At 37.4% G+C, this 23,102-nt stretch overlaps 1 protein-coding gene across 2 annotated transcripts in view; it reads left to right on the top strand.

The window, feature by feature from the left end:
• SNW1 (SNW domain containing 1) overlaps positions 1-23,102 on the top strand; it is a 36,041-nt gene that overhangs the window by 6,956 nt on the left and 5,983 nt on the right. For both annotated transcript variants that reach the window (XM_061429597.1, XM_061429598.1), the window contains exons 3-11: positions 3,786-3,947; positions 10,655-10,750; positions 10,843-10,949; positions 11,887-11,991; positions 14,349-14,418; positions 15,084-15,149; positions 16,748-16,864; positions 17,768-17,909; positions 20,326-20,422. In XM_061429597.1, coding sequence (XP_061285581.1) covers positions 3,786-3,947; positions 10,655-10,750; positions 10,843-10,949; positions 11,887-11,991; positions 14,349-14,418; positions 15,084-15,149; positions 16,748-16,864; positions 17,768-17,909; positions 20,326-20,422 — 962 coding nt within the window. The remainder of the gene's footprint in view (positions 1-3,785; positions 3,948-10,654; positions 10,751-10,842; positions 10,950-11,886; positions 11,992-14,348; positions 14,419-15,083; positions 15,150-16,747; positions 16,865-17,767; positions 17,910-20,325; positions 20,423-23,102) is intronic.

The raw sequence follows: 23,102 nt of genomic DNA, 5'->3' as shown, positions 1-23,102 counted from the left end.
AAACTTTACATAATCACATTAGTTTTGCCAAATAAAAAAAAAAAAGAAATATGTTGCTCAGCACCTATGTAAAAGCAACTGTATTCTCAGCCTCTCTCCTTTGTCATTATTCCTGCCTGCCACATTCTTTGTACAGCCTCGAAGAGGAACAACACCCAGCTAAATCATGTCTTCTCCTGACATATTCCCTGGTGGTTTTTTTTGTTTGGTTGGTTTTTGCTCAACTATACTCTGATCTTTATTAATTCTGGTGTCTGAAGGCCAGCCTTCTGACACCTCTGAAAGTATTTTTGTTGTTGCTTTTATTTTCACTGATAATGTAATTTGTAAGAAGCAGAGCAAAATAAATGATTATCAAGGAGGCCATAATGCTCCCTTATCTGGGACAAAAAGGTAGTACTTGCCGTTATCTAATAGAAGACTGGAGTGTCTCTTTTAAGGGATTATAGATATTCTGCATTTGGCCTCCCGGTAGATTAGAGTGAGGATGGCAGGCTTCATCTACATACAACAGAAATTGCATCCTTACTTGCATTTCAGCATCAGGACATTTAACATTTAGTACTATTAGTTTTTAAAAGCTTGCATGACTATCATAGGGTTCCTATATCCTGGTGGAGCCGACCAATTTATTTGAAAATGAAACCAAAATGGCCAGCTGATGGAAATATTGTGAATGCTTCTTGAGGAGAGTGAATATTCTGTGGAAGAAAGCATTTTGTTCTAGTTTTTAAAGTAAAAGCTGTGATTTTTTGGCAAGCTTAATGACCACATAATGCCACATCTACAGTCCTGAAGTACTTGTTACAGTTGAAGAACTCTAGCAAATCTGAGCATATGTCAGATTGATGGCCTACGTACAGGTAGGACCATTCTGGGAAATGTTTTAACTATTTTCTGCCTAATTTGCAAGAAAACATCTTCAGCTCTATTACTTGTTTTAAAAGATGTCAAACCTTTCTTTAGCAAGTAAGCTTTTTTTTTTTTTTTTGCAAGTAAGCATGTTGTACCTAGAAAATCATATATCTAGGATCTGATGAGATATTTCTTGAAGGAGGAGGACATATAAAAGTGGCTATTTTCATAAATTTTTTTTTCATCAAATCCCCTCTAAATGATTAATATTAATATATTTTTCCTCTAATTTCTTGCCCTTTCTTGAGCTAAGATACTTCAGTTTAGTAGGAAATGTAAAGGCTTTTGGAGTCAAAAGATACAGGTTCCAGTCCTTATAGCTATCCATGAGACCTTGGAAAAATCACTTTTAATTTTTCTAAACTTATTTTTTCCATATGAAAATATGAAGTGTTGAAGAACTATAAGAATTAAATGATAATATATGTGTGAATTATATTTTCTAAGTTTTAATAAGGTACTAAGCAAATATTGACTATGCCAAAGCCTCTGTGTGGATCACAACAAACTGTGGAAAATTCTGAAAGAAATGGGAATACCAGACCACCTGACTTGCCTCTTGAGAAACCTATATGCAGGTCAGGAAGCAACAATTAGAACTGGACATAGAACAGCAGACTGGTTCCAAATAGGAAAAGGAGTACATCAAGGCTGTATATTGTCACCCTGCTTTTTTAACTTATATGCAGAGTACATCATGAGAAACGCTGGACTGGAAGAAGCACAAGCTGGAATCAAGATTGCCGGGAGAAATATCAATAACCTCAGATACGCAGATGACACCACCCTTATGGCAGAAAGTGAAGAGGAACTCAAAAGCCTCTTGATGAAAGTGAAAGAAGAGAGTGAAAAAGTTGGCTTAAAGCTCAACATTCAGAAAACTAAGATCATGGCATCTGGTCCCATCACTTCATGGGAAATAGATGGGAAACAGTGGAAACAGTGTCAGACTTTATTTTTGGGGGCTCCAAAATCACTGCAGATGGTGACTGCAGCCATGAAATAAAAAGACGCTTACTTCTTGGAAGAAAAGTTATGACCAACCTAGATAGCATATTAAAAAGCAGAGACATTACTTTGCCAACAAAGGTCCGTCTAGTCAAGGCTATGGTTTTTCCAGTAGTCATGTATGGATGTGAGAGTTGGATAGTGAAGAAAGCTGAGCACCGAAGAACTGATGCTTTTGAACTGTGGTGTTGGAAAAGACTCTTGCGAGTCCCTTGGACTGCAAGGAGATCCAACCAGTCCATTCTAAAGGAGATCAGTCCTGGGGGTTCATTGGAAGAACTGATGCTGAAGCTGAAACACCAATACTTTGGCCACCTCATGCGAAGAGTTGACTCATTGGAAAAGACTCTGATGCTGGGAGGGATTGGGGGCAGGAGGAGAAGGGGACGACAGAGGATGAGATGGCTGGATGGCATCACTGACTCAATGGACATGAGTTTGAGTGAACTCCGGGAGTTTGTGATGGACAGGGAGGCCTGGTGTGCTGCGATTCATGGGGTCGCAAAGAGTAGGACACGACTGAGCGACTAAACTGAACTGAAGCAAATATTATTAATTTAATAAAACTTTAAATTGAATGTCCATATGTTAACTTGAATGATAGATCTTTTTTGTAATTTTAAATTTGACAGACTTAGCTTATCTCCTTTAAAAGTCTTAATTCTGTCTTCTAAATAATTATATATAATCATCATTAGAAATGTACACTCATTTCTGGATGCTTCCTATTTGCTTCTCATGAAGCAGTGAATAATAGTATCATGTTCTTAAAATCTGAAGAAGAAGTATAATTCTTTACTTTTTCTTTTTTTTGGCTGTGCTGCACAGCTTGCAGGATCTTAGTTCCCTGACCAGGGACTGAATCCAGGCCATGATGGTGAAAGCCTGGAATCCTAACCACTAGGCCACCAGGGAACTCCCCAGTTCTTTACATTTCTGCTCTAACTGTAGCTTGACCTGTCTTTCACTAAGAAAATTATGTATGCTAAAATGAAAAATACTTACACTAAACATTTTGCTTAATTTGTTCCTGCCATGTACTTAAAATCCAGATCCCTGCCATGATCTAGCAGCTGTTTCATGATCTGATGTTTGTTGTCTTCCCATACAGACTTAATCACTTATGTGTCTGCACCTCTGCCCTTAGTAAGCTACAGCCCCACTGGACCTCGTTTTCTAGAACATGCTGAGCTCAGTCTTGAAGCAGGGCCTTCACACTTGCTGTTTAATCTGCCTAGAAAATGCTGCCCTCAGATCTTCCCATGACTGATTTCTCATCATTCAGGCTTTACCTCATACTACCTCTTCACAAAGGTTATCCCAACCACACTATCAAAAACAACCTGTCTTCCCAGCCACTTTATTGCCTTCAAGGCATTTATCACAAGCAAAAATTATGCCTTTTATATCTTTGCCCACTAAAATGTACACTCCATAAGATCAGTGACCCCTGCTTTGTTTACTGCCATTTCTCTGCCGCTGCTGCTGCTAAGTCGCTTCAGTTGTGTCCGACTCTGTGCGACCCCATAGACGGCAGCCCACCAGGCTCCCCGTCCCTGGGATTCTCCAGGCAAGAACACTGGAGTGGGTTGCCATTTCCTTCTCCAATGCATGAAAGTGAAAAGTGAAAGTGAAGTCGCTCGGTCGTGTCCGACTCTAGCGACCCCATGGACTGCGCCAGGCTCCTCCGTCCATGGGATTTTCCAGGCAAAAATACTGGAGTGGGGTGCCATTGCCTTCTCCAGCCATTTCTCTAGCATCTAGCATAAGGGCTCAATAGTTACCTGCTGAAAGAGTGACTATATCTTAAATCTCAAATTACTATTATTGAACATTCTTTTTATTTCTCTTTATTTATATAGGATTTTGGAGATGGAGGGGCTTTTCCAGAGATCCACGTGGCCCAGTATCCCCTGGATATGGGACGAAAGAAAAAAATGTCAAATGCATTGGCCATTCAGGTGGATGCTGAAGGAAAAATTAAGTATGATGCAATTGCTCGACAAGGACAGTCAAAAGACAAGGTAACCCTCTCATTGATTTTTTTCCCCCATTGATAAATATTTCGTGAGAAGTTTTTTTTTTTTTTTTAATTGTGTGAAAATGAAAATGATAACTCTTTGGCCATTTAGTTTATGTTAAAAGTAACAATGAAGTATACTTAGGCTAACTGAAGATGACTTCATAACAGTATGAACAATATAATATGGCTACATAACAGCAATGCCTTTTTCCTTAGAAATTCCTCAAATTGATGATAGGTTTATATATATTAATACTTTGGGATTCCATGTATTTGTTTTACATTTAAAAAACAATTCTTGTTTCCCTTCCAGTTTTATTGAGATATAATTGACATATAGCATCATATATAAAAAACAGTTCTTTTATAGTACTAGCTTTTTTAAGTGCTAGTAAATTTTTTAAAATCTACAATTCTGGCAGTCCTAAAAAAACCAAAATTTAGTTTTGTCTATAATCTTTTCTATTTCTCTTCCAAAATACGTACATAGTTAATTATTTTAATGGTTCGTTTGAATAGAATAAATCACATAAACTTCTTTCCCCCTTGATTAAGTACCAAACTGGCACTTGCTCATTTTAGGATGGCCCTGCTTACAAAGTAATCCAAAGACCAAAAATAAAATTTATTTAAAATAATCTCATCATAGAGCAGCCACACCCAGAGCCAAGGAACTGTTTTTAAGACCTAGTCTTTTTCTTATAAATAAATACTCCAAATAGAGATAAAATATCTCTTTAGAATTGAATGTATTAGGGACAGTACCTGAGAACCTTCAATACCTATCCTTTGCTGCTTCTCTCTCTCCCAAACATTCTCATTTTACTCTCTAAGGCAGCACTAATGATACATCATTGTTTGCTCCTCCATTATGGATGCTAGTTTAGGGGGAGAACAATTATGCAGTCATGCAAATTTATATCTCAGATTTCAGCTGGGCTCCCTTGATGTTCCTCCAAGCTTAATTTCTACTCTTCTCTATCCTCTCTCAGTTTAACAGGTGACTCGCCATCTATTTGCAGATAAGACCGTTGGAAGAAAATTGTTGGCTTTCTTTATCTTGCACTTGCCTTTTTGTCTTGACTGTTCCTTTTGTCACTATAACAAATCTCCTATCTAAACCTAGTCTTGCCAAGTGTATTCTTGTGTACCCTAGATCTCATCTCTTCCCCTTTCTTTTGTAACTTCACCTTTACATGTATTCCCACTTTATATATATACACATACAAACATATGTATCTTTTTTTAAAATAAATGACATTTTAATTCTCATAACTCCCATAGACTTGATTTTTTTTTTTTTTACTTTTACTGTTTTAAAGATTTTTATTAGTACATAGAGGTCTACTTCATTAAGAAAAATCTACATAGATTTTCATGGTGGCCTTGTGCCCTAATTGTTTTTAAACATTGAAAATGTCCAGTTTTTTACTTTTGCAAGCAGTGCTTTAGTCAAGATCCATATGTAACATCCTTTTCCACATCAGTGTTTTGTATAACGGCTTCCCTGGTGGCTCGGGGGTATAGAATCCACCTGTCAGTGCAGGAGATGCAGGTTCCATCCCTGTGTTGGGAAGATCCCCTGAAGAAGGAAATGCCAACCCACTCTACTATTCTTGCCTGGACAGAGGATCCTGGTGGGCTACAACCCACGGGGTCACAAGAGAGTCAGATACGAATAAGCAACAGCAACAGATTTGTATAAAATAAATTCTTAGTAGTATATGTATTGGGTCAGAGGATATTCACATTTCACGTGTGACATATAATGCCAGTATGTTCTCTAAAAAGCCTTTGCCTAACATTCATTCTATTCTGTTGTATTTCCCTCAGGCTCTCCATCTGTTAGTGACCATGATTTATCTTATTTCTTTAACATTTTTCAGGTATTTCCTTCTCTGCTACTTAGTTCAGACCCTTATCTTTTCTTGCGTAATTTACTGCAGCAAAATCTGAACCCCTCTGCTTGGCATTTGTCTTACCTGCATGAAAAAAACGGTAGTTCATGTTTTTCTGTTTCTCTCTCTCTCCCCCCCACAAACACAGCATAAGCGCGCACACTTAAAATCTTTCCATAATCTTTAGGATGAGAACCAACCAAGCACCTAATGACACACTTGACCTCTTGCTTACCTTTCTAGCCTAGCATCAATTTTCACCAGAATATTGAAATCCAAAAAATGAAAGTCCAGTTTTAGCCATTCTGTTTATCTTCAGTACAAAATTATCGACATTACAGGTTGTTGTTACAGAAGAAGAAACTTTCAGGCATTCCTCGTAATATGTCTGCTATAAGGAACTTCTTGCAGTTCCCCTGTTATGACACATTTTTACCTTGGGAACTTCCCCTGTGTGCCCTCTCATGCTAGGGAAAGTCCTTTCCGTGTTCTTTTTTACGACTAAATTCTCTTACTTTCAACTCACTCGTCTCTATTCCAGCGTAATCTCCCTGGCTGGATTGGGTGTCCTTTCTCCCTGTTCCCTGTGGCTAGTAGCAGTCATCACCTTTTGTTGTAATTATCTTTTCACTAATAACAGTCTATGACGTTTAATTATAAGCTCCTTGAGTACAGAGATTATGTCTTTATTTTCCTTTTTGATGCCTAACTTAGTGCCTGACACCTTGACACACAGGCATTCCAAAGTGTTTGTTGGGGGAATTATAGCTGTATATTTTGAATAATGGAGAACCGCTTTTGCCTGGTTGCTTAGACGGTAAAGAATCTGCCTGCAATGCGGGAGACCCGCATTGGATTTATTTCCTTCTTGCTGGACTTTATACCCCTGGAATATACATTTGAATTCCTTACACACTTTTAATAAATATGTGCTTTATTTTTTTTTTTAAGTAGATGGATTAATGTATAAAGCTTTTGAATGGATTTAATAATTCAACATTAACTATGCATTGGTATTTAGAGGAGGGGGACACTTCTTGACTGTTTGGGACTGTCTTGAGCATTGAATTATGTTTAACATCACTGGCACTATCTATTAAATGCCAGTAGTGCCTCACCTGCATCCCCACCATTGTTTTAACCAGGAACACTTGACATGTTTTCAAAGATCCTGGGAGGGGAGTTGGAGCTGTTAGCATTGCCCCGTGTGCAAACCAGTGATTTTCCTGTGGTAATAGGAACTGGCTACTAAATGTACAAGATAAGATTTTTTAAAATTCATTATTCAGGATGCTGATATGCAGGGTCCTTGACCTAGGATGAAAAGGTTTGTTGGATTATTGAATTTGCACTGTATTGTAGTGATTTCTGATTTGTATCAGAGGGATCTAGTATTCTTCAGAAACCAGGGACTTTTCACTGAAATATTAACAGTGAAAGAGCAAGAATGGAAAATGCTTGGGACTTCCCTGGCAGTTCATTGTTTAAGACTCTGAAGTCCCACTGTAAGGAGTGAGGTTCCACCCCTGTTCAGGGAACTAAGATCCCATGTGCCATGCGGTATGGCCAGAAAAAAAGAATGGAAAATGCTAGCTCTAGATATAAGAGGTGAACAAGGCAAAGTTCCAAGAGATCATATTCTAGGGCAAGTCTAAGGTCATTGATCTCTCTAAATGTAAATACTGTGTATAAGACTTAATGGTAATACAAAATTGGGAAAGAGAAAAAAATTTAATGTCAATAGAACTAAATCCCTTTTTTGTCCAATGGTGACTTCAGTGGTAAATCTTTAAAAGTGTTTACATTTTTCCATCTGAAATAGTTATATAGGAAATGTTACATATATGATATTACCTAGAAGAATGCCTTCAACCCTCCCCACCTGAAAAAAAACCTCCAAACTTTAAGATAAATTTTATGTTGTTACCTTGTTCATAATGTATCACAAACTATAGTGTTTTGATATAACCAAAAGATAGTGTTTTCTTTCTACCTCTGAAACGATAGATACATTGACAGGCTTATCCTTTTAGTCAATCCAGTCCTTTGCCAGTTTTCAGTCATGAAAAAAATTCTGTTTCACAGATGAGTTACTACTTTATCTTGTTCACAGAGCTCATTTGTGCTCCTGATACCTTCAAAAGTATATTGTATTTTTCAGATAATCCTCCCCAGTCCCTTTGTCTCCTGAGATACGAGTTTCTTCAGCACATTTGGTTCTCAGGCAATAAAAATTTGGGGTTTTATAGTTAATTACCTTGGAGGAATCTCGCTCTTCAGATGTCCTTCACTCAGCTTTGTGAGATGCTAGAATCTTATTGATGCTCATTTAAAGGGTTATTAACTTTGGAATACCCAAACAAGAAGCAGCAAATGGCTCTTGTATGCTAAATTAGTATTGAGACTTTATGTTGAGCATGTATGACTATGAGGGAGCCATTTACTTAAAATCCTTTCCTGTAATGATTGCTGTCAACAGTAGTTAACTCTTCATAGTTTTGGTAGTATTTTCCAGAGATTGTTATGTAACTTTTAATTCTTAAGATACAGATTTTTCCATCCTGAAAAGGTGTTCGATTTTGAGGTCAGTTACTGGCTGTGTGATCTTAACTCACTGAGCCTTGCTTTTCTCACTAGAGTGAGCTTCAGAGCACCTTCCAAAATGAACACTCTGAGAGAATGGTGACACTGCTGCTGCTGAGTCGCTTCAGTCGTGTCCGACTCTGTGCGACCCCATAGACGGCAGCTCACCAGGCTCCTCCATCCACAGGCTTCTCTAGGCAAGAACAGTGGAGTGGCTTGCCTTTTCCTTCTCCAGTGGTGACACTAGTAGCTCCCATATCAGTAAACATGTTTTGTGGTTAAAGTATGTGTACTTCTTACCTGCTCCCTTTTCTCATTCCTGAGAAAGACAAGCTAGAGATTTTGGCCTATATCCATGATGCGGTTTTTCCAGGAAATCAGAAGCTTATATAAAACATTCTGCAATCCCAACATGTATACATACACCTTTAACATAGAATAGAGTATCTGTAAAAGTCATACATTCATTCATTTTTTTTTTTTTCATTCATTCATTTTTACAAAAACTATTGACTGAAAGCCTCCTGTGGACCAGGCATTGTTATAAGCACTGGAAGTACTTTAATGAATAAGAGATTCCTCATCAGTGATACAGGTATAATCGTTGTGCACACCTCATAGGGTTGATACAAAAAGTTAAATTTGTTTATATATATATATATATGTATGTGTATATGTATGTATATATGGAGAAGGCGATGGCACCAGTACTCTTGCCTGGAAAATCCCATGGATGGAGGAGCCCTGTAGGCTGCAGTCCATGGGGTCGCTCAGAGTCGGACACGACTAAGCGACTTCACTTTCACTTTTCACCTTCATGCATTGGAGAAGGAAATGGCAACCCACTCCAGTGTTCTTGCCTGGAGAATCCCAGGGACGGGGGAGCCTGGTGGGCTGCTGTCTATGGAGTCGCACAGAGTTGGACACAACTGAAGCGACTTAGCAGCAGCAGCAGCAGCATATATATATATATATATATATATATATGTATGTATATAAACGAATTTAACTTTTTGTATCAACCCTATGAGGTGTGCACAACGATTATACCTATATCACTGATGAGGAATCTCTTATCTTATATATAAGGAATCTCATATATATATATATACACATACATATATATATAAACGAACAGTGGCACAAAATATGTGCTTAATATATGTTAGCTGTTTTGTTATTACTTTAATGGTGAAGACAAAGATTTAAAACAGATAATTTTGTACTGTGAGCAGTGCTTTGAAGAGAGCAAATAGAGTTCTGTGACACCAAATGATTGGATGGGGAGGAATTGCTCCTGTAGCAAGAGTAGTCATAGGAGGCCTCACTCTTGCATGCGTGACCTTTGAATCAAGACTCAGGTTGAGAATCCAGTTGAAGAACTGGGAGCAATATTCTGTAAAGGTCCAGAATTGGGGGAAAGCAAGTTGTTAAGTTGTCCTTTCTCTGTATGTGTGTTAAAGAATGCCTAACTCAAGCATCAAAACCTAGAATGCTGCTTATTTGTTAAATTTCCAATACCTCTATTTTTCTATAAAATCTGCCATGTAGGTTATTATGGAAGTATTCAAGAAGTATACATGAGCGTGAATGTCGGTAATATTCTATTTGGCAGAGGCCCACCGATCAGAAAACAGTCCTAAATGAGTGTGAAATAAGGTGTGTGTATAGGTTTTTTTTTTCCATGGAAGAATGTGTTCTGGGTTTTTTGACCATGGCATATGTTCATTTTCTTATCTATGAATATAGATGATGTGATAAAAGACAAACATTACAAGTAGGGCCAGGTCAATGAAATTTTTTAGGCCCACAGGATTTGGAAACTATTCACTAACCTGACTTAAATTCCAGTGAGTTTGTAATCCAAGATAATAGTGCTTTAGGCAGTTTATATCATCATTAATTTCAAGTCCTAGTGAGCCTCAAAAATAGGGATCACTGATGCGTAAGATTTTGTTGGCACAATTTATTTGGATACTGACTTGATTAGAAGATCTCAAATAATTTAAATGCATGAGGTCAGAGGAAAATTATTAGCTTTTATAGCCAGGGCAGCAATTTGTGTATATATTTTAAGCTTCCTTGGTTTTAAAATCTAAAAGACAAAATCTGTGTCCTAAATTTATAAGTGTGCTGAGAGGACATTTTGACTTCTGAAATGACTTAATGAGGTTGCTTCTCTTCATTCTTTGCTTTTCTTAAGCCTGCTTGTGTTTGAACATTTTAGGTCATTTATAGCAAGTACACTGACCTGGTTCCCAAGGAAGTCATGAATGCAGATGACCCAGACCTTCAAAGACCTGATGAAGAAGCCATTAAAGAGGTAACTGGGAATTGATATGTGTAATTATTTTAGATGAGTTTTTACATCTTCATTAACTTTCAAAGCACTCATTGTGGCATTTATTATTTCAGATAACAGAAAAGACAAGGGTAGCCTTAGAAAAATCTGTGTCGCAGAAGGTTGCAGCAGCCATGCCAGTCCGAGCAGCTGACAAACTGGCTCCTGCTCAGTACATCCGGTATGAATCATGCCTGGAGGTTTTAGCTTCATGTTGGAAGTGATTAGAGTTGGGGGTCCTGATATTCTTTCGCTATCCTTAGTCATAATTGTAAATGCAGTTTTTTGAGTAATTACTTGATGTCTGTTGATTCTTAGTGCAAATGGTAATTAGAATTTTTTAAGATACCCACTTTTAAGATATTAGCTGTTATGCTATTTTAAAGCATTTTTTTTACTTTTAGAAATTAACAGTTACACGGACTATATGATGTAAACCACAGTGATTATAGTTTTCCATTTTAAAATTATGTGTATAATATCTATATAATAACATTAATACATTGGAAATATTGTATAATACAGTACTACTATAATTATTTGATAGTATGCTATAAATATTAATAATGTATTAATATCATTTATATAATAATAGCCATCCTTATAATACTTCTAAATTTTGAGGAATTTCACTCAACTAAATCTTTATGTGGAAAGATGATTCACATATAGATATTAAGGGAAAATTCAGAGCTGGTAGGGCTGCTGCCATTATTCTTTCTGCTTTATAGCCTATGATTATTCAGAAACTACTAATTTTAAGTTGCTTGCTGAGGATATTATTTTTTCTTCAAGTGCAGACTTACAAAATAGGTTCTATTTTCTAGACCTCTTACTTAATGAAATTGAACATGGTACTTAGCATGGTTCAAAATGGACTGTGATGGATTATTTGCAAACTAATACAACTCTAGTTTACATTCTGCTTATAACTCTGAGTTGCTGTTAGTTCTCTTACCTCTGTTACTATCTGCTCTGCCTAAATATTACTGCAATTTTCTATTACTGCTTTGTGAGAGAAACTGACAATGTAGTCCAGCTTAGGATTGTAATAAAAGTAAAATACCTGTTGAAAACTTCAACTAGTTAACACCTGTAGTTTCATCTACATTCCGTAGATACACACCATCTCAACAAGGAGTGGCTTTCAACTCTGGCGCTAAACAGAGAGTTATTCGGATGGTGGAAATGCAGAAAGATCCAATGGAGCCTCCAAGGTTCAAGTAAGTAGGTGGTTTCATGAGAAGGCACCACTATTCCTTAAAAAAAAATAATCAAAGGAGGGAAATGTCCATCAGCATATAAACAGGTAAACAAAATGTGGGGCATCTATACATGGAGTGCTTCCCTGGTGGCTCAGCTGATAAAGAATCCACCTGCAATGCGAGAGACCTGGGTTTAATCCCTGGGTAAGGGAAGATCCCCTGGAGAAGGGAAAGGTTACGTACTCCAGTATGCTGGCCTGGAGAAGTCCGTGGACTGTATAGTCCATGGGGTCACACAGAGTCAGACACAACTGAGTGACTTTCACTTTCATACATGGAATACTGTTAAGCCATAAAAAGAAACAAACTTTAATACGTACAGTGACATGGGTGAATCCCAAAATAATTACGCTGAGAAGCTAGACAAAAACAAGTACATACTGTATGATTCCTTTTATATAAAACTCTAGAAAATGCAGACTAATCTATAATGACAGGAAGTAGATCAGTGGTTGCCTGTGAGGAGGGAGGGAGTGTGGATAGGAGACGAGAGGAAAAAGAGGCATAGGCAAAGGGGCGTGCAGAAACTTGGAGGTGATGGGTATGTTCAGTGTTTTATTTGTGATGATGAGCTCACACAAGTAGATTGTGTTTACGTGTGTCAAAAGTTAATTGGATTGTACATTTTATGTATAGTTAGTTGTACATTAGTTGTGCCTCAATAAAGCTGTTGTTTAAGAAGGCAAAATATTATTATTGGATGAAATGATGATAATATGGTGGAGATGAAGTGGGTAGTGATGATGATGACACAGTTGGCTGTTTTAATAATTGTTGAAACTAAGCAGTTGTGATAAGAAAAACAACTTTTGAGGAAAACAGCTTTTCTCCCGAATTGCTGCCTAGGCATGTTGTAGTATGATGACACTACTCCCATGTAGAAACTGGACATTTAAATTAGGACTTGCATTTAGGATGCCAGTCATAAGTTCCCACTTTGCCTTTCCCAGGGAACATTTTAAAATATAGTTGGCTCTTCATGTCCACAGGTTCTGCATCTGCAAATTAAACCAACTGCGGATTGAAAATAGTCAGGAGAGTTTTCCCTGGGAGTAGTGGTTAGCACTCAGGGTACAAGAGTTCGATGCCTGGTTGGGAAACTAAGATCCTACATGCCACATGGCGTAGCAAAAAGGAAAAAAAAAATTCCACAGAGTTCTCAAAAACGAAACTTAAATGTCATGCCCACCACAACTATTTATACAACATTTACATTGTATTAGATATAATATAGAAATGATTTAAAGTATAAGGAAGAATGTGTGTAGTTTATATGGAAATACTACTGCATTTTGTGTAAGGGACTTAAGCATTCATGGGTTTTGGTATGTATCCTTGACGTCCAGGAACCAGTCCTTGGATACCAGGGGACTACTATAACCACTTAGGGTTAAGTCCCAGGAAAAGTTAGACTTCTCTGTCCCAGCCAGCTAGGTATTACTACCCTGCTCTCTGTCTTCTGCTCACTTGTGGCCTAGGACAGAGGATTGTTCTTCCTCTAGTTCTTTGCTCTCTCCTTACTCCTCACTTCTGGGGTCTTTCAGTTCAGTTCAGTTCAATCACTCAGTCATGTCCAACTCTTTGGGACCCCATGAATCACAGCACGCCAGGCCTTCCTGTCCATCACCAACTCTCAGAGTTCACTCAAACTCATGTCCATCGAGTCAGTGATGCCATGCAGCCATCTTATCCTCTGTCGTCCCCTTCTCCTCCTGCCCCCAATCCCTCCCAGCATCAGAGTCTTTTCCAATGAGTCAGTTCTTCGAATGAGGTGGCCAAAGTACTGGAGTTTCAGCTTTAGCATCATTCCTTCCAAAGAACACCCAGGGCTGACCTTTAGAATGGACTGGCTGGATCTCCTTGCAGTCCAAGGGACTTGCAAGAGTCTTCTCCAACACCACAGTTCAAAAGCATCAATTCTTCGGTGCTCAGCTTTCTTCAGAGTAATTTTAAATCTTGTGACTATGCTTCATTGTGTGGATGTATTAAAACTGCATCTTAAATTGAAATGACCCAGTTGGGTTTCACTTCTCCATATTGGGAGCTTGGATGCTGAGAGGGCTATCTGAGGACCCTGTGTGGGTGGCTTGTGCCCCTTTTTCAGCAGGTCTTAATCTGCACATTCTTGATTGAATACACCCGCTTTAGCTTCTCAACACATTGGTGTATAATAGATGGACATTCATTATACACTCTCTTGTTTTTGTGTCTGTTTGAAGCTTTACGTAATAAAAAATGAGGAAGAAGACTTGAGTTACTGACTAAAAAGGAAAAATGTATATCATTCTGTGGTTGTGCTTTGGTTTATCCTTCAGGATTAATAAGAAAATTCCTCGGGGACCACCTTCTCCTCCTGCACCTGTCATGCATTCTCCTAGCCGAAAGGTAATCTTGGCTCTAGTTTAAAATCTCTTTTTGTACTCATGATTACTAATTTATAAATAACCCCCTATAGAATACATTCTAGATGTCTATATTATTACTTTTCACCAAATGTATTGTTTCTTAACTTGTTTTTCAAAATCACATAGGGACCCACTCAAGACTGTAACATGTGGTTCCATAGTATGAGAATGTATATAAAATGTTAGCTGTTAGCTTTATGATTAATAACCTAACCCCTGCTTTTAATGGAATGAAAAGGGTCTGTTGTTTGAAAAGATGTTATCATAGTTGTAGGAAGTAAGTTCCTGGGATCATTAGGTCTGTAATTGATAGTCCAAGTGACTTTTTTTTTTTAGGTATATTTTATTACGCATCTAAAAGAAAAAGTTCTCATCTGGCAGTAGTCACATCAGTTTAAATATGTAAAAATATTAACCAGCATTTGTAACTGTCAAAAATAGATTATATTCCATGTTTTATATTAAAGTTATTACTAGAAACCATGATGTGGGAACATAGTATATAGTGCCACTAAGCAAATGGAATTAAGACCTTTGATTAAATCAGTGTATATTGAACTATCTTTGAAGAGAAAGGTGCACTTAGTTTTTTGCTAGACTATAAATCTTAAAAATGTCTCTTCTTCCTCTTTTTTCTCAACACAGATGACCGTGAAGGAGCAGCAAGAGTGGAAGATTCCTCCATGTATTTCAAACTGGAAAAATGCAAAGGTAATTAACTTGTCATAAATTTAGTGTCTTAGTGTTAGAACCTCCTGAAAAACATCCAGGTAGGACCTTCAGCCTGGGTTTCTTGATGAAACCTCAGCATATCATTTAGCTGAAGGTTTTCCAGAAGGAACACCCAACTTATACAACTTTTTTCTTTTTATGTTAATGTATTAGAAATGTTAGTGTTCCAGGCACATGAGTTCCATGCAGATTCTCCTGGTAAAATGTAATTATTGGAAACACATAGAGAAGGAATGAGTAGACTGAAGTAACAATATCAGTGAAAGATATTATTCTTTAGAAAACCTAAATTTATATCTGAAATTCTTCCTGAAAGGATTTAGATCAATTTAAATAATCATATGACAAAACAAAATAAATGTTTGGCTATATTCAGTGCTTTCATTTTTAAACTATTTATTTCTGTTTATAACAATGCATGAATAAATTATTTAAATCCTATGTATATATACTAATCACCAAAGCATCTAGGAGTCATGAATAATCTGTAAAATACTGCGAAGTAAGTTTCCTTATCACTATTTCCTTTTCTTCCCAAATATTTCATGATTCTTTTTTTAATGGGTGAAGAAGGCCACCTCAATCCATGATTTAAATACAAATTATTCATTAAAGGAACTTAGGGAATTCCCTGGCAGTCTAGTGGTTAAGACTCGGCGCTTTCACTGCCAAGGGCCCAGTTTGATCCCTGCTTGGGTAACTAAGATCCAGCCCACAAGCCTTGCAGCACAGCCAAAAATAAGTTATACACTCATCCTGAAACAAAAGGATTGTTGGGTAGTCTCGTTTGGTATACCATACATATTTATGTGTGTATAACTATGAGGCATCTTGAGCTGTCTGTAACACTCCTTGAATTAGGAATAAAGACCATGGGCAGGAGGTCATTATTTAGTAGTCTACTCAAAAGTCTGAAAGAATAAAGCTAAGCGTGGAAGTTACATAAATGTTCAAGCATATTCCTTAAGTTGTTGAAATAGGATGCAGAATTTCAGAACAAAGAATCTTAGTTGTCTAGCAAACTTTTATCTTTTTTCTGTTTACTAAAACGTTTAGGGTTCCAAGAATCTGATAAGTCATGAAAGCAGTGCAGCAGATTAAGCTACTTGTAGACACTCTGATTTTAGTGCTTTCTTCTACCTTTGTATAACTGTTAGATTTACTTGATGAGCAACTCTTTAGCTATTTGGTATTAATTTCCTTTTATTATAACCCAAAATTTAACATGAGAATCTGTTTTCCCAGAGCTTGCATTCTGAAATGCTAGTTCTTCTGCTTATTAACTGTATGACCTAGGCTTCCTACCTCAGTGTCTTCACCTGTGAAATGGAAATAATAATGTTACCAGCCTTATAGAATTGCTGTGAAGGATAAATGAGGCCATAAATATAAAATGCTTAAACAGTCCTCCACACGAAGCGCTACTGTTAGCTGCTACTACTGTTGCTTAATTACAAAAAGAGATGTAAGGAGAAAGAACTTAAAATGGTTGTCAAAATGGACATATATAAATCTAGTTTTAAAGACTCTGTAGTTGCTCTTTGGTGACCAGTGTTTTCTGCCTGCCTTCGTGCTAGGGTTATACAATTCCATTAGATAAACGTCTGGCTGCCGATGGAAGAGGACTGCAGACGGTTCACATCAATGAAAATTTTGCAAAACTGGCCGAAGCCCTCTACATTGCTGATCGAAAGGTTAGTCTGTTGTAATTAAGTTGTTTAATGCTCTTGATAATTTGTAAATCTGTTCAAAATTACCTAAGATACTGTTACTTGGGCTACATTGCTGAGTACCCAAAGAGGCTCTCGCATGTGGTATGTGTTCCAGAGATGACATGTGCTGGTGGCAGTTCTGACTCAGTCTTGGCCTTTGTAAGCTCATATACGTACCCCACTACTGGTGATTCATCTTCCCCACAACGTTCTAGAATAATGGTGCTGCACTAGACTGATCCCATTTTTGGGAAGGTTGGCACCTACTCTTCCTGGGTTTCATAATTTTTCCCTATTTCTCTTTGTCTTCCAAAAGATGGCACCGAAGGGAAAATAAACATACCAATGTATTGAATGCTACAGAAAATGGCATTCATAGTATTGGCTGTCTGTTAATATTATGGTATTAATATGTGTCTTTTAAGTTTACATGCATCAGGGTGTGGACATAGAATATACAAGAGTATATCTTCTGTGTCACAGTGAGCACCCTTATGTAAATTACTTCTTGCTCATCTATACTACGGCTATATCTTGAGTTGATCTGATTGATTTTGAAAACATTACCAATTCCTATTATTGATGTTGAGAATTGCTTTATTGCTTGTTTAATTTTATTTTTTAGATTGTTTCTAAAATGAAACAGTGAAAAAGCATTAGTGAAACACTGACTTACAAGATTGATTGGAGTCAGAGTGAAAAAGCCGTTTGCAATGTCGTCTAGGCAAGTTATCTTTTGTAGACAAGAATCTGTTTTAATTAGCAGTAACAAATGTGAATTCTTCTAACTGTTCTTTCAAGCCAGAGTTTAGTCAGGAAATTAAATGACAACTGTAATTCTTTATCCCTGATAGTATCTTATTTAACATCTAACTTCACTTACAGGCTCGTGAAGCGGTAGAAATGCGTGCTCAAGTAGAGAGAAAGATGGCTCAAAAAGAAAAGGAAAAACATGAAGAGAAACTTAGAGAAATGGCCCAGAAAGCCAGAGAGAGAAGAGCTGGGATCAAAACCCATGTGGAAAAAGGTATAACATACTCGTTGTTCAGTTGCTAAGTCATGTCCAACTCTTGTGATCCCATGCACAGTAGCCCACCAGGCTCCTCTGTCCGTGGTGTTTCCCAGGCAAGAATACTGGAGTGGGTTGCCATTTCCTTCTGCAGGGGATCTTCCCACCCCAGGGATCGAACCTGAGTCTCCTGCATTGGCAGGCGATTCTTTACCACCTGAGAAGTCACCGGGGAAGCCCTGACATACTCGCTACTGAATTGAATTTACTTTATGAATAATATTTATCTCAATTTAGAAAATCTTAGCTGTTTTTTAACTACATGCAGAAGTAGTGCATACATGTAAAGAAAATATAGATATTTCAGAAATAATGTAGAAATGAAACAGTAATTTCTGCCTCATTAAGTGGAAGTAATAGAAAAGAATGTGTATTTAAGTGTGGCCTTTAATATGAGACTACACCAGAATTTTTTAAAATTCTGAGTGGAATACTTTTTAAAATCACATATTATTCAAATGATAGGCTTAATTTTCTCTTACTTTTCTGGAAACTTAGAGAAAAGAGATCTCAGACTGAACAATTCAGCTCCCCCAATGGTAAACTTAATCCACAGTTTTTCTTTTAGGCCTTTAATCATTTTCTCTCTCGCTTTATTTAGTGATCTACAAAAATATTGTGGTATATGTGCTATATTAATTCAGTTAGAGTGAGAAGACTAATTCTAATTCAAGAACATGATGAGGGTGGTTTCAGTAATAATTCCTCATCTAGTATACTTATTCAGTTCATGTTGCACACCTACTAGGTGCAAGGATTTCATCTAGACACAGTTTTCTGCTAGTCAGGTAGGGGATATAGCAGTGAACATTTTAGGGAATGTAGACAGACAAAAAAATGTTAATCATATAGTGTATTAGAAGATAATAGTCACTATGAGGGAAAAAAAGAGGAAGAGTATGTAAAAGTGCTAGAAGGAGGGAGTGGTCAGAATAGACCTCACTTCCGAGATGGTAACTTTAACAAAAAACACTTGAAGAAAGTAAGGAAGTGAGCCATATGGATACCTAAGGGAAGAGCATCCCAGATAGAAGGAACAGCCAGTGCAGAGGCCCTGAGTTGGGAGTGTATCTGGTGTGTTTAAGGAAAAGCAGGAGGCCAGAATGGCTGGATTAGACCTAGAAAGCTAAGTAGAGATGAGGTGTCAGAGTAGTTAGGGCAAAGTGGCCAGATCTTGTGTGCCTTTTATAGCTTTTATTTCAAGTAACAAGGGAAGCAATCTGAAGAGTCTGGAGCAGGATGACATGATCTTGCATATGTTAGAAGGCAATGGAATGGTTATCTGCAGGAGCAGGAACACCGTTAGAAAACTTTTGCAATAATCCAGATAAGAGATAATAGCAGGAGGTAGGTAGTGAAAATATGTCAGGTACTGAGTGTGATTTGAAAGTAGAGCTGACAAAATTTGCTTATGGATTCGGCATAAGAAGGAGAGAAAAGGAGTCAAAGATGACTCCAGAACTTTTGACCTAAACAATTGAGAAGGATTGAATTGCTATCTACTAATATTGGTAAGACTACACTGCGGAGAGATTTGGGAAGGAAAGATTAGGAATTTAGTTGTAGATATGTTATGTTTAAAATGAAGGTGTCAAGCAGGCAATTGGTTATAGGAGTCTAGAGTTGAAGGGAAGTAATGAAGGTTCTGGCTAGTAACCCACTTCTTTGCATATATATATAAATGTCTTAAGGGGGCATAATATAAAAAACCTACCTGTTGTAACCTAGCCACTGATGATAACTCAGAGTAAAACCTCTCTGTATCTAAGTTCTCTAAACTGATTTAAAAAAACAGGATGGTTCTTGAGAAGGTAGTTAAAATTTTTAGAAATCCTCTTGCCAAATATTAATAAGAACTTACCATTTATTAAGCATTTATTATGGCAGGTGCCGCTCTGAGCACTATATTACTTTATATAATCCCTACAGCAACCCTATGCAGTGATTCTATTATTGTCACTATTTTACAGAGGAGGCGACAAAGGCTGAGAGGGGTCAAGTAATGGGTATAATTTCACATTGTTGATCTGTCATAGAAACAGGATTTGAACCTAGACAGTCTGACTCCAAAGCTCAAGCTCTATATTATATTTCTTCTATATCTACACTATATCCCTTCAGCCTGGAGAGGGTAGAGAAAGTGAAGATAGATATAGACACAGTAGATGAGATGAGGTGCAACCAGCCCAACGTATCATGAGTAAAAGGTTCTTTATTTGAAGTCAGTCTTCGAAAATATAAGTATGAACTTTGCAAATTCTTTTTTCTGGCATTTTATTATGAAAATTTTAAAACACGTAGAAATATTCTCTTGTTCAGAATATTAATAGTGATAAGTACAGTGATAAAGTCATTTTCACCTGTGTCCACACAGAGGACGGGGAGGCACGTGAGAGGGATGAAATCCGGCATGACCGGCGAAAAGAGAGACAGCATGACCGGAACCTCTCCAGGGCAGCTCCAGACAAGAGGTGGGTACTCTGAGGTCAATGTGAATTGTGAAGAGTGACTTTTGTGAACCTTCTAGAGAGGAGTGTTAGTCCACTGAAACCAGTTTTGCTTCTCTCCTTCCTCTTCAGGTTGATAGCTTCATAAACCAGCACCTATTTTCTTGCCCTAAACTGCTTAGTCTGCCTTAGCAGAAGAACTGACTATGCCTGAAAGTGAGCTTTTCTTCCATTACCTTGTATTGTCAGCTAGGGTTGAGAAGGATGGGGATACACAAAAAGAGAATTCAGATCATATTTATGAAGAAGAAAGTAGTGGATATGCTTGTTCTGATCTGTTCTTTTCCTGCTTCAAATGGTGAGACAGGTTGATTTATCATGTGCCTGCTCCTCTAGACAGGAAATAAGCTGCTGGACCTTTATTGAGGTCCTTTCACGTGCAGAATACTGTACTGAGTGAGTACAGTGGGGGAGAAGAGCAGCTTTTGTAAGAAGTGAAAGTCAGCCTCTCTTCATGAGCAGTTTCACTTAAAATTCAGAAAGATAGAGCTGTCATATGAAATTGCTTGGGAAAACTGACAGAACACTCTTAATACAGACTTAACAAAGGAAATACATGTATGAACACTTGGAATAAAGTAGAGATGGATTCATGAAGTTTGTGGTTCACCAAAGGCCGAGGACTGAAATTGATGAAAACTTGAAGAAATTCTGTAATACAAGAGGTGGAATTCTGAGTGAGGGTTAAATGCAAATATAAAACATTTTCTTTCCAAATGAGCAGTTTTGAATGCTCTCATCCTCCTGTGAGCTAATACTATGGTTTTTTAGGTCATATCTTAAACAGATTCCTGCTGGTGATATTCTTTGTTGTTTAATGGCATATTTCATCTCCTTGAATAAGTGAAGTCATGGAAAAGCAGAAAATCTGAATTTAGAGTTTAAATGTACAGTATAGAACAGAAAGGAATGAAATTTGAAAGTACACAGTTAATGATACTCTCAGTCTGAAATTCCTAAGCTGTAAAAATCAAAATGGCTCTGTAGATAAATTGAGCCCTTACAACCAGTAAAGTGACTGAGAATTGATAAAATAGAAAAGCTTTAAACTTGTGCTTGGATGAAAATTAGATTGTCTATAGAAATCATTTTAAGACCTGAACCTCTAGTAAAGTAAATGATGACAGTTATCATGGTATCATTGTGATGTAGATTACATACATACCAAAACAGCAGGGGAATTAAGTTCACCTGAATGTCAAACATCATACTGAGTAATCCAGTCATTAGACATATTTTTCTCAAAAATTACTAAATGTTGTTAGGTAAAAATTGATTCTGTCTTATTGAGAGTGATTGATGTGGTATACCTAATTTGCATCCAGTCCCCCTAACCCTTTATAATAATAGCAGATACAGACTGTAGCAGTTTCATATCTCAGCATGTGTTACAAGAAGATTGCTTGTATTAAGAATGATTCTTTTGAGAAAGGACAGCCTCTTCTATAGGTGCTATTGGAAAAACTGGATGGCTACATGCAAAAGAAGGAAAACCTTAAACCATGCACAAAAAACTCAAAATCAATTCAGGATTTGAATGTGAGACCTTAAACTGTAAAAATCCTAGAAGAACACATAGGTAGTGAGCCCTTTGACTTGATGTTAGCAGTGATTTTGTGAATCTGACTCCAAAGGCAAAGGAAACAAAGGAGAAGTAAACAAATGGGACTGTATCAGACTAAAAACCTCCACACGACGAAGGAAGCCATCATCAGAACAAAAAGACAGCCTGCTGGGTGGGAGAAGATACTTGCAAATCATATGTTCGACATGAGGTTAATATCCAAGCTATAGAAAGAACTACAGCTCAACTAAAACCAACCCAGTTAAATGGGCAGAGGATCTGAATAGACATTTTTCCAAAGAAGACATGCAGATGGTGAACAGGCACATGAAAAAATAATCAACATCACTAATTATGAGGAAATGCAAATCAAAACCACACACCTGTTAGAATGGCTGTTATCAGAAAGACAAGAAATAGCAAGCATTGGAGAGGATGTAGAGAAAAGGGAACCCTCATGCACTGTTGGTGGGAGTATAAATTGGTGCAGTCAATATGGAAAACACTATAGAGATTCCTCAAAAGATTTTCCATTTCTGGGTATTTATCTGAAGAATATAAAACACTAATTCAAAAAGTATAAGCATCCCTCTGATCACTGCAATAAGTTCATGATCTGAGCCACAGTCAGCTCCTGGTCTTGTTCTTGCTGACTGTATAGAGCTTCTCTTCTTTGGCTGCAAACTAATATAATCAATCTGATTTCGGTGTTGAATATCTGGTGATGTCCATGTGTAGAGTCTTCTCTTGTGTTGTTGGAAGAGGGTGTTTGCTATGACCAGTGTGTTCTCTTGACAAAACTCTATTAGCCTTTGCCCTGCTTCATTCTGTATTCCAAGGCCAAATTTGCCTGTTACTCCAGGTGTTTCTTGACTTCCTACTTTTGCATTCCAGTCCCCTATAATGAAAAGGACATCTTTTTTGAATGTTAGTTCTAAAAGGTATTGTAGGTCTTCATAGAACGGTTCAGCTTCTTCAGCGTTACTGGTTGGGGCATAGACTTGGATTACTGTGATACTGAATGGTTTGCCTTGCAAACGAACAAAGATCATTCTGTCCTTTTTGAGATTGCATCCAAGT

Source organism: Bos javanicus, chromosome 10 (genome assembly GCF_032452875.1).
Source record: "Bos javanicus breed banteng chromosome 10, ARS-OSU_banteng_1.0, whole genome shotgun sequence".
Taxonomy (NCBI): domain Eukaryota; kingdom Metazoa; phylum Chordata; class Mammalia; order Artiodactyla; family Bovidae; genus Bos; species Bos javanicus.
The sequence above is the reverse complement of the archived record's forward strand: the minus strand, read 5'-3'. Positions and strand labels throughout refer to the sequence as shown.